This window comes from Panthera leo, chromosome A3 (assembly GCF_018350215.1).
Source record: "Panthera leo isolate Ple1 chromosome A3, P.leo_Ple1_pat1.1, whole genome shotgun sequence".
In the NCBI taxonomy this organism is placed as follows: domain Eukaryota; kingdom Metazoa; phylum Chordata; class Mammalia; order Carnivora; family Felidae; genus Panthera; species Panthera leo.
Genome location: NC_056681.1, coordinates 22715419 through 22732836, shown reverse-complemented (window position 1 = coordinate 22732836; position 17418 = coordinate 22715419). Strand labels below are relative to the sequence as shown.

General features: G+C 43.5%; 1 protein-coding gene and 1 long non-coding RNA gene across 4 annotated transcripts; one reads left to right on the top strand and one right to left on the bottom strand.

Annotated features, from left to right (window-relative positions):
• Positions 1-1286: 1286 nt before the first annotated feature.
• LOC122215594 lies at positions 1287-8702 on the bottom strand. The gene is made up of 3 exons (XR_006200471.1): positions 8142-8702; positions 7468-7558; positions 1287-1320 (listed from the first exon to the last, which is right to left on the bottom strand). It is a non-coding gene; the product is annotated as an uncharacterized LOC122215594 (long non-coding RNA).
• Positions 8703-8791: 89 nt separating this feature from the next.
• RAB5IF (RAB5 interacting factor) lies at positions 8792-17418 on the top strand. 3 transcript variants are annotated; one of them, XM_042931053.1, is made up of 4 exons: positions 8792-9172; positions 10738-10841; positions 15471-15600; positions 16877-17067. In XM_042931053.1, the coding sequence occupies exons 1-4, from the start codon at positions 9059-9061 to the stop codon at positions 16916-16918; spliced, it is 390 nt and encodes a 129-aa protein (XP_042786987.1). In that variant the 5' UTR covers positions 8792-9058; the 3' UTR covers positions 16919-17067. The 3 variants fall into 3 exon arrangements, with proteins under 3 accessions (XP_042786987.1, XP_042786986.1, XP_042786988.1); XM_042931052.1 differs by having other exon boundaries at positions 8792-9199; XM_042931054.1 differs by lacking the exon at positions 15471-15600 and having other exon boundaries at positions 16877-17418.

The following is a 17418-nucleotide window of genomic DNA, read 5'->3' as shown; positions in this document are numbered from 1 at the left end:
GAAATGTTGTCTAAAGACCTCTACCTTTCCTGTAACAGTCCCACTTAGAAAAAAGCTTTAAAATGCATTTCTGAGGTGGTGCACATTGGCTCAGCTGGTTGAGCATCTAACTCTTGATTTTGGCTCACGTCATGATCTCATGGTTCCTAAGTTCAAGCCCCGAGTCAGGCTCTACACTGGAGAATCCTGTTTGGGATTTTATCTCTCCCTCTCTACCTCTCCCCAGTTCATGTGCATGGGTGTGTGCTCTCTCTCTCAAATAAACTCAAAAAATATATAATTGCATTTCTAGGGGCACCTGGCTGGCTCAGTTAATGGAGCATGTGACTCTTGATCTTGGGGTCATGAGTTCTAGCCCCGTGTTGGGGGTAAGACTACTAAAAATAATAACAAAAATTAAAGTACACTCTAGTTTAGAAACTGCTAATGGGAAAACTCCAGAGGGGAGGGGCTTAGCCTGCCTTGGTGTGCTATAACCTCACTGTGTTAGCCACTGGAGCTGTAGAGAATAAGGTCTGGAATTCAGCGGGGATGTGGAAATAATCATCATTGCTCTCAATGCTACTGGTTTCCAAAGCACTTCTCTATAATCTAAACCTGCATTCCAATTCTGGCTCTGTCACCTAACTAGCTGTCATGATCATAGGCCTCAATTTACCATTCCAAACTTCAGTTTCCACATCAATAAAACGGGCATAGTAATAATTACCTCTTAGGAGGATGAACTAGGATAATCCATATTTGGGGAGTGGGTTAAAGATTTTATGGGTTTTTTTCCATGTTTGTTTATTTTTGAGAGACATACAGAGCATGAGTGGTGGAGGGGCAAAGAAAGGGAGACACAGAATCTGAAACAGGCTCCAGGCTCTGAGCTGTCAGCAGCATAAAGCCTGATGTGGGGCTCAAACTCATGAACCATGAGATCATGACCTGAGCTGAAGTCGGATGCTTAACTGACTGAGCCACCCGGGTGCCCCAAGATTTTATTTTTTTAAGTAATCTCTACAACCAATGTGGGACTCAAACTCACAACTCTGAGATCAAGAGTTGCACATTCCACCTACTGAGCCAGTCAGGTACCCCCCAAGATAATATGTTTTTGTTACTGTATATTATTATTTGGCCTTTCAGCACAGGGCTGAGAGTAAAACAACTGTAAAAATAACTTGCCTCATACCGCACAGCTTTTAAGTGGCAGAACTGGAAGTGCTTGGGTGGCTCAGTTGATTAAGCATCCAACTCTTGATCTCAGCTCACATGTTGATCTCAGGGTTGTGAGTTCAAGCCTTTCGTTGGGCTCTATGCTGGACATGAAGCCTACTTTAAAAAAAAGAAGAAAAAAGTGGCAGAACTTGAACAAAGTACCCAGAGAAGTAATTCTCAAGCCTTAATATGTATGAAGATCATCACAGTCGTTGTGTCAGGAGAGCTTACAAAAATGCAAATTCCCAGACCTCACCCCCAGAGAGTCCAGGAATCTTCACTCTTCACTTATGCCACAGGAGTCTCATGCTGTTGCTTCAGAAACCTGATCATTTATAATCAGGACACTGACTTATCCCAAGGAAGCTGCTAGGTTAAGACAGCACCTTATCTTTCAAAGTTATAAGATGAGAGAAAGAAGGGTACCACCAAGTAGTTTACCCCTCCCCTGACCAAACCATTTTACTTGCCCTCAGCTCCCAGGAGTCCATGGTAGCCTGAAGGTCAAGTGTAGCCTTCCTGAGATTATCATTTTAATTACATAAATAATCCACATTTACTGTAGAAAAAAAAAATTTAATGTTTGTTTATTTACTTTGAGAGAGAACGCATGTGCAAGCAGAGGGAAGGGCAGAGAGGGAGGGAGAAAGAGAATCCCAAGCAGGCTCTGTGCTGTCAATGCACAGCACAATGTGGGGCTCAAAATCGCCAACTGTGAGATCAGGACCTGAGCCAAACTCAAAACTGTCATTTAACCAAATGAGCCACCTAGGTGCCCCTACTGTAGAAAAGTTTTAAACGTAAAAGAGAAGAGTTCAGTATAGTGGTTAAAAGCCCAGACAACTTTTGGAGGAAAACATGTAAAACGTTTAGTAATGTTTGGCACCTACTAAGAACCCAGTAAGTACTAGTAAAACATTGGCTGTAGGCAAAAAGAGATGTGGATACAAACTCAGACCTCTACTTCACAACGGATGCTCTTTCCACGGCTTGTGGTTTTTTTCCCTGCAGGACTCTTCTGATTTCTGTGACTCCATCTGCCTGTCTAGGGCCCTCAATCTTACCCCTCAGAGCACACCTTCCTCTCCAAACCCTACTACAAGCAGCTAGTAGTGGTATAGAGGCATTCAGCTGAGAGGACATATTCATTCCCAAAGCTGAGATCATGTGTTTAACTGGTGCTTAAAAAGGCAACCTCACAAAGGCAAAATCTGTCCTACTTCCAAATCTCTCTCCCACTTCCAAATCTGACTCTTCATCAAGTTCTTTTCCATCTTAGACCACCCAGGATGTTTATTTTAACCAGATGGATGCACTGGGATTCAGCCAGACTCCCCACTTCCTAAGATAAGGAAACCTTGGGTGAAAGCAAAAAGGGATCAAGTCTCAGTCCCATATGTACCCTCTAGGCAAGGGCTCTCCAAGCTAGCTCCTAGTGTGGTTTTGTGGGCTCCTACAAAGCTAAGAGTAACACAGATGAGGTTTCAGATGCCTATTGAACCTCTAACTTGCTGTGTGACGCTGGGCTGGACTGGATCTGAGGACCCTTCCAAGTATAACTTTCTGGACATCCCCACCACCACGTAATCACAAACTTAATGAATCTCAGAGTTAAGAGCAGATCTTCACAATATAATACAATAAGACATAAAAAGAATTAACTCTTTTCTTGCAAAACATAAAGTTATCTCTTTGCAGATGATATGATCATATATAGAGAATCATATATAAAGACTCCAAAATAAAAAAAGAATAAATGGATTCAGCAAAGTTGCAGGATACAAAATCAGCACAGAAAAATCAGTTGTGGGGGCGCCTGGGTGGCTTGGTCGGTTAAGCGGCCGACTTCGGCTCAGGTCATGATCTCACGGTCCGTGAGTTCGAGTCCTGTGTTGGGCTCTGTGCTGACAGCTCAGAGCCTGGAGCCTGTTTCAGATTCTGTGTCTCCCTCTCTCTCTGCCCCTCCCCTGTTCATGCTCTGTCTCTCTCTGTCTCAAAAATAAATAAACGTTAAAAAAAATAATAATAAAAAAGAGTCTATTAAAAAAAAAAAAAGAAAAATCAGTTGTGTTTCTATACACAACCCAAAAGGGCAATTAAAAAACAATTTATAATAGCATCAAAAAAGAATAAAATAGTTAAGAATTAACCAAAGTGAGACTCATGCACTGAAAACTATAAAACAGTGCTGAGTGAAATTGAGGAAGATAAAAATAAATGGAAAATATCTCATGTTCATGAATTGGAAGACTTACCTACTACAGATTCACAACAATCTCTATCAAAATATCAATGACTTTTTTTTTTTTTGAGTGGGCTCCACACCCAACTTAGGGCTTGAACTCCTGACTCCAAGATCAAAAGTCACATGCTCTACCACTGCGCCAGCCAGGTGCCTCCAAAATTAAAAACTTTTGTGTATCAATTGGCTCTACTATCAACAGAGTAAAAAGGCAACCCACAAAATAGAAAATATTTGCAAATTACATAAGGGATAAGGAATTAATATCCAGAATACATATATTAATATCCAGAATATCAAGAACTCCTACAACTCAACAACAAAAAACATAAATGACTAGACTCAAAAACCAGGTAAGGGTCTAGAATAGACATTTTTCCAAAGATACACAAAAATCGGCACACGAAAAGATGCTCAACATCACTAATCATTAGGGAAATGCAAATAAAAATCACAATGAGATACCACTTCACATCCATTAGGTTGACTATTATTAAAAAAAAAAACACACGGGGGTACCTGGGTGGCTCAGTCAGTTAAGCATCCGACTTCAGCTCAGGTCATGATCTCACGGTCTGTGAGTTTGAGCCCCGTGTCGGGCTCTGTGCTGTCAGTTCAGAGCCTGGAGCCTTCTTCAGATTCTGTGCCTCCCTCTCTCTCTGCCCCTCCCCCACTCATGCTCTGTCTCTCAAAATATGAATAAAGGTTAAAAAAATTTTTTTTCTAAAAACACAGAAAACAAGTATGGATGGGAACGTGGAAAAATTGGAACTCTTGTGTACTGTAGGTACAAATGCAAAATGGTGTAGCCACCCAGGAACCCCAGGAAACCTCATTTAAAGTGGAGTTGGGGGGCGCTTGGCTGACTCAATAGGTGGAGTGTGCAACTCTTGTTTGATCTCAGGAGCTTGTGAGTTCAAGCTCCACATTAGATGTACAGATTACTTAAAAAGTAAATTAATTAATTAATTAATGTACAGATGACTTAAAAAATTAGTAATTAACTAACTAACTAAATAAATAATGGAACTGGGAGGCCTACAGGAGGAGCTCTCACACCCTATCAGTCCTCATCAACTGCAGACCCCAACAGAGACATACCTTGCATTCCCAAGGAGAAAAAGTTTCTCCTTGCCCAGCAACAGCCCAGTCAAGGAGAGAGAGACTGTTACAACTTGCAGCCAATGAAAAAACACTATACTTCAAACTCTTAACCTACTCTACCAGACTTTTTTGTTTATAAAAGCCCCTCCCAACTTCCTTTCCTTTAGTCTATAAAAGCAAGTTTCTCTCCTTTGTTTTCTGTACCTGCCTTTGGTTTTGCTGTAGTCTGCATGTCCAAACTGCAATACTCTGTTATTCCTAAATAAACTCATTTTTGCTGGTAAAATAAGTAACAGTTTTATTTTTAAGGTTAGCAATATATACAATGAACATCTAACAAACATGTAACAGTTATTCTTCAGCCTTAAAAAGGAAGGAAATTTGGGGGTGCCTGGGTGACTCAATCAGTTGAGCATCAGACTCTTGATTTTGGCTCAGGTCATGATCTCTCAGGTTCATGGGATCCCCGCATTGAGCCCACATCCAGCTCTGTGCTGACACCAGGGAGCCTGCTTGGGATTCTCTCTCTCTCCCTCCCTCTGCCCTCCCCCGCCACCCTGCAAATAAATGAATAAGTTTTTTTAAAAAAGAAAGAAAAAAGGAAGGAAATTCTGACACATGCTACAACATGGATGAATCCTGAAGACAGTATGCTAACTGAAATAAACCAATCAGAAAAGGGCACTGTGTGACTCTAATCTTACAGAAGTACTTAGTCAAATTTAGGGACAGAAAGTAGAGGAGTCGTTGGGGGCCAGGGTAAAGAGAGAATGGGGAGTTAACAGTTTCCTGGGTACAAAACTTTCAGTTTTGCAAGATGAAAGAGTTCTGAAAATGGATGGTGGTGACAGCTGCACAATAAAGTAAATGTACTTCACTGTGCCAGCAAACTATACACTTAGGAATGGTACATTTTGTTATGTACATTTTACAGCAAGTAAAAAAAAAATACGTTTAAAAAAGAGTTAACAGGGTGCCTGAGTGACTCTGTTGGTTAAGCATATGACTTTGGCTCAGCTCATGGTTTCATGATTCATGAGTTCAAGCCCCTCACTGGGCTGACTTCTGTCAACACAGAGCCCACTTTGGATCCTTTTGTCCCTGTCTCTATCTGCCCCTCCCCTGCTCATGCTCTTCTGTCTCTCAAAAATAAGTAAACATTTTTAAAAACAGAATTAACTGTTTTATTCCAATTTTCTCCATTTTCAGTGCTCCACCATATCCCTTGAGTAACTTTAACAGTCTAAACAGTCTCCCACTCTGATCCTGTCCTCCTAATAGCAGCCAGAATGATCTTGCTGAGATACCAATCTGAAAAGTTAAGTGCCCCTGTTCAAATCCTTTATGTGACTTCCTCCATCCTTGGGATAAAAATAATTTATTCATGGTCATCATAAAAAAGATAAGAGATAACAAATGCTGATGTGGATGTGGAGAAAAGTGAATCCTTCCTTGTCTGCTGTTGGTGGGAATTTAAATTGGTGCAGCCACTATGGAAAACAGTATGAAGGATCCTCAAAAAATTAAAAGTAGAACTACCATATGATCCAGCAATTCCACTTCTGGGAATATACAATACTAAGAAATAAGGAAATACAAACACTAACTCAAAAAGATATCTGTGCCCTCATATTCATAGCAGCATTATTTACAATAGCCAAGGCATGGAAACAACCTGAGTGTCCATCAACGAATGAATGGATAAAGAAGTTGCGGTATACACATCACGGAATATTATTCATCCACAAAAGAACAAGTCCGACTATTTATGACAACATGTATGGACTTTGTATTATGCTAAGTGAAATAAGTCAGATGGAGAAAGAAAAACACTTTATGATCTCACTTACGTGTGGAATCTTAAAAAACAAATTCACAGAAAAAGAGCTCAGACTTGTGGTTACCAGAGGGAGAAATGGAGGAAGGTGGTTAAAAGATACAAGTTTCCAGTTGAGATAAATAAGTAGTAGAGATATAATATACAACATGATGACTATAGTTACGAATGATGTATTGATATATAGGAAAATTAAGAATAAATCCTGGGGCACCTTGGTGGCTCAGTCAGTTAAGCATCTGACTCTTGGTTTTGGTTCAGGTCCCCGTCTCACAGTGGTGAGATCAAGCCATACCCATTGAAGAGCCTGCTTGGGATTCTCTCTCCCTCTTCCTCTGCCCCTCTCCCGCTCCTACTCTCGCTCTCTCTAAATAAATAAATAAATAAATAAATAAATAAATAAATAAATAAAAATAGAAAAGAATAGGGGCGCCTGGGTGGCGCAGTCGGTTAAGCGTCCGACTTCAGCCAGGTCACGATCTCGCGGTCCGTGAGTTCGAGCCCCGCGTCAGGCTCTGGGCTGATGGCTCGGAGCCTGGAGCCTGTTTCCGATTCTGTGTCTCCCTCTCTCTCTGCCCCTCCCCGGTTCATGCTCTGTCTCTCTCTGTCCCAAAAATAAATAAAAAAACGTTGAAAAAAAAAAAATTAAAAAAAAAAAAATAGAAAAGAATAAATCCTAAGAGTTCTCCTCATAAAGAAAAAATTGCATAATTTTCTTCTTCCTTTTCATTGTATCTATATGAGAAGATGGGAGATTAGCTGAACCTACTGTAATGATCATTTTGCAATATATGTAAATCAAATCATCATGCTATAGGCCTTAAACTTACACAGTGATGCATGATGCATGTCAATTATTTTTTAATAAAACTGGAAAAAACAAAAACAAATTCTTCAGCATACCCTTCCCACTCCTTCCCAACTTGTGGTTTCTCTACCATTAACTGACATGGTTTCATCTCCTGGAACGCTCTCTTCCTCTCCCTTTTCCCCTTAACTCCTCCTACTCTTCCCTCAGAACTCAGTTTTTCCCAACCCATTACAAACCTTTACCACCAGGCCCAGCAGACTGAAAACTTACCTCTCTGTCTTGGACTGTGGGCTAGGTATTCTTCCAACATTCTGTGACAGAATGATCAGTTTGTCTCCAGCACTACATGCCCCCAGGGAATCTGTAAAAGAGATTTTATACCAATGGTACACTTCCAGTGAGCTGGTTAGGATTTACCATAGTTTTGCATATGGAGGGAAAATGGTTCAGAAAAAAGGCAGGGCTGAAAAGAACCAAATCCATGTGAAAGTTAGAGGACTAAAGGTGTGCACCCATGTCAGCTATACAGCCCTCTCGCCAGGTCCAGATAGAGTAATGTCTGCTGCTGTGTATATCACCTTTGGGGTCCAGCCTCACTCAACCTATTGAAACAGGATCTTGAAATCGAGTTGTGGTTGAAAACCACAATTCTGAAGAAGTTCCCTAAGAGATTCTGTTTCTCACCTAAGGTGGAGAACGACCCATCAATGTTGGTATACAAAGGATGTTCTGACCTCATTTGACACTGAAAGCTAAAGGTTAAGAACACAAATTTTGAAGTCTGACAGGCCCAGTACTAGTTGAGTGATTCTGGGCAAGTTAGTTTGCCTCTATTAACCCACCACACAAAAGTGATGTGTCTCGGTCTCAACTTATTACAAAGCACAATGAACATGGCACCACCTGGAGGGCTTATTAAAATGCTGATTATGGGCCCCACTCACACAATTTCTGGTTCCGCAATTCTGGGATGGGGTCTGAGAATGTGCATCTCTAATCAAGTTCCTAGGTGATGTGGCTGCTGGTGGTCCAGACACACACTTTGTGAACCACTGACCTAGCACACAGAGAGGACACAATATTTAGCATACTGAATAGTCAGATATTCTGATAGCTAGTAAGAACTTTCTAGACTCCCACCAAGCTTCTCCCTGCCCCAGGAGTCCTCAGCCGGTTGCAACTTGCCACTTAGCCTGAGAAAATCCCTCTCAAGGCTTCCATTTGCCAAAAGAGGGTGGTGGGCCACGATGAGACGCTAAATACAGAAGACAGTTTACATCCTGAGCAGCTCGGGGCTCCCGGGGAGCCGGTTTTGGCCTCCAAAGGACGCCTCCAGGAAAACAGGGCCGCGTTCTGTCCCGCTGCTCTAGGGAAAGGCTAGGCGACGCCCGAGTCTAACCTCGCCTCTTTGCTCAAACGCCGTTCTTCAGTCTCCACAGCGCCTCCTCGCGTTCGCGTCACCGTCCCCACCTAGATTGTCCCTTCCCTCTCACCCTACCGTGCGCCTAGCGGAAGCCTGACGTCACTTCCGTCACGCGTAGCGCGCTTGCGCCGAGGCGTCGGCTCCTCTTTTCCGACAGACGGCTGCACTACCACCGATTGGCTGCGTGGTGTTCGTCTGCGGGTGGACGCGCGGCGCTGCGTGGCTCCTCCCCCACCGCCGCGCCAGGTCTTGGCTGAGTGAGCGAGCAGAGCCGGCGTCCTGGCCAAGTGAGGACGACCGCAGCGCGCCGCCGAACCCAGTCGCTGGTTCTGTCGCTGCTACCGCCGCCCCGCGCGCCGTGACCCGAGACCCCCGACCCCGACTCCTTTTGGCCTGGCCCGCGCGCCCCAGGCCCGGCCCGGGCGGCGCGACGGGAGGATGAGCGGCGGGCGGCGAAAGGAGGAGCCGCCTCAGCCGCAGCTGGCCAACGGGGCCCTCAAAGTCTCTGTTTGGAGCAAGGTGCTGCGGAGCGACGCGGCCTGGGAGGACAAGGTGCGGTGCGACCTGGCGAGGGCGCAGGTTCGAGGAGCCGGCTGGGACTCGGGGCCGAATGGACAGGCCCGAGCCTGCCCCTGTCTCCGGTCCGGGCGCGGCTGAGTGTTTGGGGTGTTGCGGAGCGGGGAGCGGGTGGCCCAGGGGTGTCGGGGCGAACTTGGCGGGCCAGGGCCTGACAGCCGGGCTCGGAACTCACCGCGGAGTGGTTTAAGGGTGAAGCCGCCTGGGTCACGCGGGAAACAGCGGAGTTGCCACCCGCGGGCAGGGCGTGTGCCTGAATGGCGAGAGTGAGCTTCTGAATTCGATCTCCGCCTTTTACTCCCAGTAGGATCTTCAGTAAGTGGCTTGTCTTCTCCGAATTAACTAAATATGGTCGTTACCACGAATAGTAACGGTAACAGTCCTCTACTAAATATTTTCTGCCGGGTGCTCTCCATGCATCATCTCCCTCAATTCTCAGAACAGCTCTGAAGCGGGTACCGTGGTGCATTAAAGCGTTTAGCACGTAATAAGGCCTATTGCCATTGCTTTTTTATTAATGAGAAAAAATGCCTGCATAATTGGGAGAGAGGAGATTAAGACCACTTCTCAGAGGTGAGTGTGTGTGTGTGGGTGTGTGTGTGTGAGAGAGAGAGAGAGAGAAAGAGAGAGGGAGAGGGATAGAGGGGGAAACCGCCAAATGTGTGTGAGGAATGGTTGGGGCTTCAAGATGTTTTCACTGGTCACACACTTTCAAAAGATCTGAGTGTAGGTACTCCCCAACTCCGCTTCTTGATCAGGAAGGGACCATCACAAACAGCTTGATTCCAGTTGGCCTGAAAAGTATATTATATTTGCAATCTTTCCCTTATTTTTCTGGACTGATGAGGCGGGTTTTCCTTCCTGGAGTTCCTGTAAGGGGGGATGGGAGGTACTTCCTGAAGGTGCCCTTGTCCTGCCCCCAGCCCTGCCCAGCTCTTGTAAAACGTTTCTGATCTGCTGTGTCATTTCTTTCTTCCCTTGTACAAGGACCGGTTTCTGCAGTCTTGGGCAGGTCAGAAACCTGAGTCTTCGACGTCCTTGTATGAAAATTAGATATGCTGGCACCTGCCTTCAGCACTTTTGTTTCCAACCCTTCTTTGTGACTTAGAATTCAGGGTGCAGGAAGATGGTGCTGAGTAGATTAACAATTAGCCCGTCTGCCTGTGAATAGTCTGTCTAGGTCTCTCCTCCAAGGATCAGATAAGAGTTTTCTGTGGCCAGTAGGACAGTTACCACAGCCATTTCATCACAAGCCATTTCATTTTTTAAGCTTCTAAAAATAGTAATTTTTCTTAAAAATTTTTTTAGCACACAGGCCCTGGAATTCATCACTTAAAATAACTAAATGTATTCTTTTTTTAAAAAACCATGTTTTAGTATAAGAGGTGAGGATCAGAAAACCACATACCATTGCTCTTGGAGAAATGTCTCCAGAAGATATGTTTAGCAGCAAGCTTTTTTATTTCTCACCTATTACAGAAGGCTCTCATGTGGCACCCACCAAGAACACATAACACATTCATTCTCTTTCTTTTCTACAGGACGAATTTTTAGATGTGATCTACTGGTTCCGACAGATCATTGCTGTGGTCCTAGGTGTAATTTGGGGAGTGTTACCTTTGCGAGGTTTCTTGGGAATAGCAGGGTAAGTCTTGGCTGGGTATCTTGGCGTTTTCATTGTATCTTTTGTTTTGTTTTTTTAAGTTTATTTATTTTGAGAGAAAGCGCAAGTTGGGGAAGGGCAGAGAGGGGCGCTGTGGGCACAGAGCCTGACACGGGGCTTGACCCCATGAACCAGGAGATTATGACCTGACCTGAAATTAAGAGTCAGATGCATGACTGACTGAGCCACCCAGGTGCCCCTTCATGACATCATTTCTTTTCAAATATAGATTTGTTTCCTTTTTAGGGAAAAGGCTATTGCTACTTTGGAGGTGTGTTTTTGTTTTTGTTTTATAATGACTATGTGTGAGGTGACAAAAGCAAAAAAAATGGCCCCATGATGGCACTCATAGGTCTAGTGCAACACTCCTCAGTTCAGTAGGCCTGGAGCATCTTAACTTAGATATGTTACCTTTCTGAAGGCTGGACCAGTCCATTTATTCATGGGTCCAAAGTGATCACACAAGAGGCTACCGCATTACCTGTTGGTGGCAAGTTTCTAGTTCTGGCATGACCTTTGTACCTATGGAAATTTGGAAGGTAGAGGAACTTCTGTACTTGTTGACCACTCCCTTATACCTGGCACTGCGCTAGATGTCCTGGATCTTGGCTTTGGCAACAGTTGTTTCAGATCCTTACTTTTAAGTTGTTTTTTTTTAAATAATTTTTTATTTATATCTGAGAGAGAGGGGGCAGGGAACACAAGCGGGAGAGGGGCAGAGAGATGGAGATAGAATCTGAAGCAGGATCTGAGTTGCGAGCTATCAGCACAGAGTTCGACATGGGGCTCGAACTCAGGAGCAGTGAGATCATGACCTGAGCGAAAGTTGGACGCTTAACCGACTGAGCCACCCAGGTGCCCCTCAGATCCTTACTTTCTAAAGATAGTGAAAAAGGAGGAGGTTGGGCCCTCCACCTTTTACTGTGCTCCTGTGACCACTGGCAGCACGCCTGACACTGCCCGTGGTCTTGGCTCAGCCTGTTAACAAGCCACTGAAAGTGACGAGTACACATGCCCGCCAGCTTGAATTAAAAGGATGTGTGGGAGTTGTCTGAAGATAGGAATTGTGGGTAAACTATAGTAGGAAATGGATGGGTAGGACTGTGAGCTTTTTTTTTTTCACACAGGAAGTAGAAACTGTGATCCTTACTCATGGAAAATCACACTGGTTGTTTTAGAGGTGATCACATCTCTTAATCCCTCATCCTAGGTGAAAAGGATGAAACAGATTTCAAACTCATTTGAGTTCCTTGTCTTTTCAGAAGATGACCCAAAAGGAATGTACATTCTCCTCTTCTAACTAAGAAGGTTTTTGATTCATGATACTGAGCACAGCATTTGTCCAAGGAAAGGAGTTAAGAGTTTATGTTATGCTCTGCCTAACTTTGCTGGAGTGGACACCTGATGAGTTCGGAGTGAGGGTGAGGAGACACAGGATCTAGGGTTCATAGAGATTTTCCCAGATTAGAGGAGGTATATAGATACATGTCATCCCATTTGAGCTTTCTGTTAAAGAAAAGGCAGTGAAGATAAAACGCCAGAGCAAGGGGGAAGGCAGTCTAAAGGCAGGAAGTCTCTCACCTTCCCAAGGCCACTTTTCTAGGAGAGGATAAAAGTGGTTCAGATTCTTTGCCCCTATCTAGTTTTGCAGGATTCCTAAGAGATTTCTCTGAAGTCACCCAATCTGGGAATATAACAAAGACCAGAGTTAGTCTAGTATCCTTTTCACTGTGGCAGATGAGTTAAGCTGATCAGAGGTCTCTAACTGTAGAAAGTTATGTATTCAGGTTCTAGCTCTGCTACATTCAAGCTGTATAATTTTGGTCTCACCTCTCAGACTCTATTCTCTCATCATTAAGAGGGGGTAATAAAAGTCTCTTCCTCATAAGAATGATGTGTAAACTAAATGAGGTCATGCAAGTAAATTCCTAAATGTACTGCTTAGTACATCATACGCACTCCATAAATGGTTCACTGCAATCTTATGATTAGCTTTATGTAGTGCTAAAAATGGCTGCTGAGAAAAAAGGAAAGTAGGTGTTTGAGAATGAATTCACCTTGGAACGGCTCACCCATAGTGCCGCTTTCTGAGGACTGCCTGTTTCATGGGGTTCGGTCCCATGCTGTCCTGCAGAGCCAGTTTCTCTCACTCTAAACGAATCCCCCCCCGCCTTGGTTGGCACCTTTTTCCTTGCTCTTGGAAAGGGACCAAGGACGTTGATTTTTCCACACATTCCCTCTCTTCCATCTGTCTGACGCAGTTGCCAGGGCTTAGGGCAGGACTGCTTTGGTGCTCCATTCTGGTGACCCTCTCCTCCACTTCTTGCCTTGACTGCCCTCTGGACCCCACCTTGGCTTCTCTTCATTTCTGGTGTGGCCACCAGTTAGGGCACATTAAGGTAAAACCATTTCCTCTGTTCTTATTATAATTTGCCTGAGAACTCAGTGAGCATTCTGCTGTTGCTGAGGTTTTGCATCATCTGAGAGGAGCACTATCCATCCCTTCCTGCCTGTCTCTTATAGAGCCTGGCATCATGATTAATAGGTGCTCAATGAATGCTTCTTAAAATTTTTTTAAAACAAATTAATTCCCACTAGTCCTTGAAAGCAGGGTCATATGTTACTACTGTTGTTGTGTAGCCTCCCAGCCCTCAAGTCGAGTATTTCTTAGAGATCATTATTTTGTTAAAATTCCGATGGGAATTTTTAGGATAGAGTTTTAAAAATGCATTGGAGTGTTGTCTTTATAATGTTTTCCCTCCACCCCCAAACCAGCAGATTAATTTCTTTTTCTACACATCTGCTGTGTAGTTCCGTCCCTCGTTTACAATATAGGATTTATGCCCATCCTTGGAGCTCAGTTTGAGCCCCTCTAGTCCTTTCCAGACCCCTCTCCTGTGACCACCAGACATTTAAATGCCTTTGTTTCTGTGAATTGCTATTAGTGTGTGATCCTTGGAAGACAGGGCCCATGCTAGCTCTTTTCTGTCATTCCTTATCTCCTCTTTTCCTTATATTTCCCTATCTCATGTTACTAAGCAACCACTTTTACAGCCAGAGACTCTCAATGAGTCTCATTCTCCAGCCTTGCTTATTAAGCTGAGTCCCACAGTGATGTCTCTTAGTCCCATTAGTAATCTCTGGAACCACTAACTGCCTGTCCAAAATGAAACTCCTGACAGAGGGAGGCAGCCAGATTGGCTGGGTCTCAAGATTTCTGGCAGAAGACAAGGATGTGGCTACAACATGGTCAAGCCAAGGACTGTATTTTGTATGAAATCCAAGAAAAACCTTCTGTTCTTCCTGACTCCCTGCTTCTGTTACTAGAACCATTATATTATACTCCCAGACCCTTAGGCTTGAAGCCTTTGGGTCTTTTGCCACCTCATTCAGCCATTTTCCCAGTCCCTGTCCTCAGATTTTATTTGTGCTCAAGTCCTAAAACATGGTACAAGTCTAAACCACTTTCCCAGTTCCTGTTCCTTCCACTCAGGAGGAAGCCCATACTCTTTAACTACTCACAAACTAGACTTCTGAGGTACCTGGCAGACTCAGCCAGTACAGCATGCAACTCTTGATCTCAAGGTTGTGGGTTCAAGCCTGAGGTTGGGTGTAGAGATTACTTAAAATCTTTAAAAAAACAAAACCAAACTAGACTTCTGATGTATGTATACCCTATCTCAGCCCGCCTTGCTAAAATAGCCTCAGGGTCTGCCCCGTACCCCTTCTACTCCTCAGCATCATCACACAGCCCTGCCCCGCACCAGCCCATTCTTCATCCATTAGGAGGGACCAGTTCTCCGCATTTTTCCACAGTAGCCTTCAGGAGCAATGTGCCTGGAGCACATTTTATGAAAATTAGTTTTATGTGATTATTGTACCAAGAGATCAGTAGAGCAGGGTGATACATTATACCTTACTGCATTCTAAGTGCTTCATTTGTTAAATAAAATATGAAGGGTTCCTGGGTGGCTCAGTCTGTTAAGTGTTAAATAATAAAATACAGGGGTCAAAGATCTTCCTGGAAGTGCACACAAACCTTTGGTTTCAGTTCCATGCTTACTGCTGTTTTGGGCCCCTAAGTAGATAGCTAAGGGAGGGCAGGAACTGTCAATTTCACCTCTGCATCAAGTGCAGTAGCAGACAGTGGATATCCAGAAATTGTTTCCCATTGGGAATTAATGCAGGAGCTGCTTTAGCATGCTTACTTGCTCCACTAGGCCATGAAGCAGCAGCCTATTTGTCCCATGGCCACCCCCACCCTAGCTGGAGCTACTTGGAGGCCCATGTCAGGTACTAGTTGTATTTGGGATTGTTCAGCTACCCTTCTCTTACTCTGAGAGGGCTTGGAGAACTTTTATGTTCTTTAAAATTTTTTAAAGATTTTTTTTTGCTGGGCAATTAAAAAAAAGTTGCTTTATGTCTCTAGCTCAACCACTGGGCAGCTCCATTGAGGGCCTAGGTGTTCTCATGTATTATTTCACTTGCCCCCATGATACAGATAGTAAACTGTGCAACAGGGAGTGTCCTGGTAAGGCTGGACTGTGGTAGTAGGAATTCTGAGTCTTCTGAACTCACAGTTTGTGTTTGGTGCTTGTCCTCCCCCTCCAGATTCTGCCTGATCAATGCGGGAGTCCTGTACCTCTACTTCAGCAACTACCTACAGATAGATGAGGAAGAATATGGTGGCACATGGGAGCTCACGAAGGAAGGGTTTATGACATCTTTTGCCTTGTTCATGGTATGTGTAGCTGACAGATAACAGAGCAAATCCTGTTGTTTCTCAAGGGGATCACACTGATTAGATTATACTTTGTGATTGATTGTGGCACCATTTTTCAAAAGGCTCCAGGGATGAGAGGGCATGTCTTTTAGTGAGTCATGTTGTCTAAAAAGATTAGGTGTGGTACAGTGTAGTCTTGTGGTATCAGGGCCAATCATCAGTTTCGACATCTGATTCTCAACTCTGGCTGCATAGTAGAAACTGGGAAACATTTAAAAATATATTTATGGCCTTATTCATAATAGCTGAAAAGCGCAAACAACCATTACCTGATCAATAAATAAAATATTGTATATTTATATAGTATTAGACCATAAAGAGGAATAAAGTACTTGCAAGTACTACAACTTTGAGTACTACAACTTTGATGAATTTTGAAAACACTATGCTAAGTGTAAGAAGCCAGACACAAAACATGTTATATGATTCCATTTATAAAAAATGTCCAGAATAGGCAAAGCCATACAGATAAAATTAGATTAGTGGTTGCCAATGGTGGAGGGGTGGGGTGGGGGGCAGGGATATGAGAAGTAACTGATAATGGAAACAGGTTTTCTTTTGAGGGTGATTAAAGTGTTCCAGAATCAGTTAGTGGTGATCTTTGCACAATTCTGAATATACTAAAAACCTCTGTATTGTATACTTTATTTTTGTATTACATATTTTTAAAGGTGAACTTTATGAAATATGAATTATATCTCAAAAGTTAATTTTTTAAAAAAATGTTAGATTCTGGTCCAAATCAAAATCAAAATCTCTGGGTGGGGGTGCCTGGGCGCATGTGCATGTGTGTGCATATATATATATAAAATAAAGGTCACAGGAGATTGCAGTGAACAGCTAGCTAGTTTTGAGAATCTGTTTATTTGATAGGAAGCTGAGAGGGTATGATGGTGGTTTGTTTTTCACATTTGTTGCTGATCCTAACACTGGCAGTATAGTCTCCTTTACCTGTATCATTTCCACATCTGTAACTCCACTTCTGGTGCTCCAGTTGCTCTTTAGTTGAAAGAGAAGCTTGTCCACGGTCCCTTTTGGAGCACTGGTGGGTTGTCCTGGGCTCTGTTAGAAACAGCTTGATTTCAGTGAGATTATTTGGGCTTTCAGGCAGATTGCATCGGATAGCCCCTGGGAAGCCCACCATGCACAACACATTCTTTGCCATTTTGGTTTTGTGGAATAGGGGCCCATGTGGACCCAGATGACTTATAAACATTGCTTGTCTCCTCTCTAGGTCATTTGGATCATTTTTTACACTGCCATCCACTATGACTGATGGTATACAGATCCCACCCGCTCTCTGTCCGGTCCAAAGGACCCTCCTAGTTACAGCACAGAAACATGATTGTAGGGGCGCCCCAGCCATGTGGAACCTGAAAGACCCATGTTTCTTGGACCAAGAATCAGCGTGTCGGGCGTCAGTGTTTTCTGCAAGGGTTGTGATCTAAAACTTTTTAAAGAACCATCCACCTTTTGGGGAAGCATTTCTGAATTGTCCATCACCAACCATTTCTTCTTGGATATCATCATGAAACACCTGTTTGCTGACTGGAGCTGTCGTTCAATTTGATACACCTCTGGATCCGGATGAAACATTGTCTTCCTCACTTCTCCATCACGTGTACAGTTTTTAAACTATCAGTGGCATTTCAAGTCTTCTGAAAACAGTATGGCAGTATGTGCGTGGTCCATAGCACAGTACAGGCACCATCTAATAACAATTCCCATTGTAGAATGTTTTCAGATACTTGAATAAATCAAATCTTTAATTGAGAA

Coding starts and splice junctions, on each gene's coding strand:
- RAB5IF (XM_042931054.1), top strand. CDS start 9,059: ATGAGCGGCGGGCGGCGAAAGGAGGAGCCGCCTCAGCCGCAGCTGGCC. Junction 9,173..10,737: donor ACGCGGCCTGGGAGGACAAG/GTGCGGTGCGAC, acceptor TCTTTTCTACAG/GACGAATTTTTAGATGTGAT. Junction 10,842..16,876: donor GGTTTCTTGGGAATAGCAGG/GTAAGTCTTGGC, acceptor TCTCCTCTCTAG/GTCATTTGGATCATTTTTTA.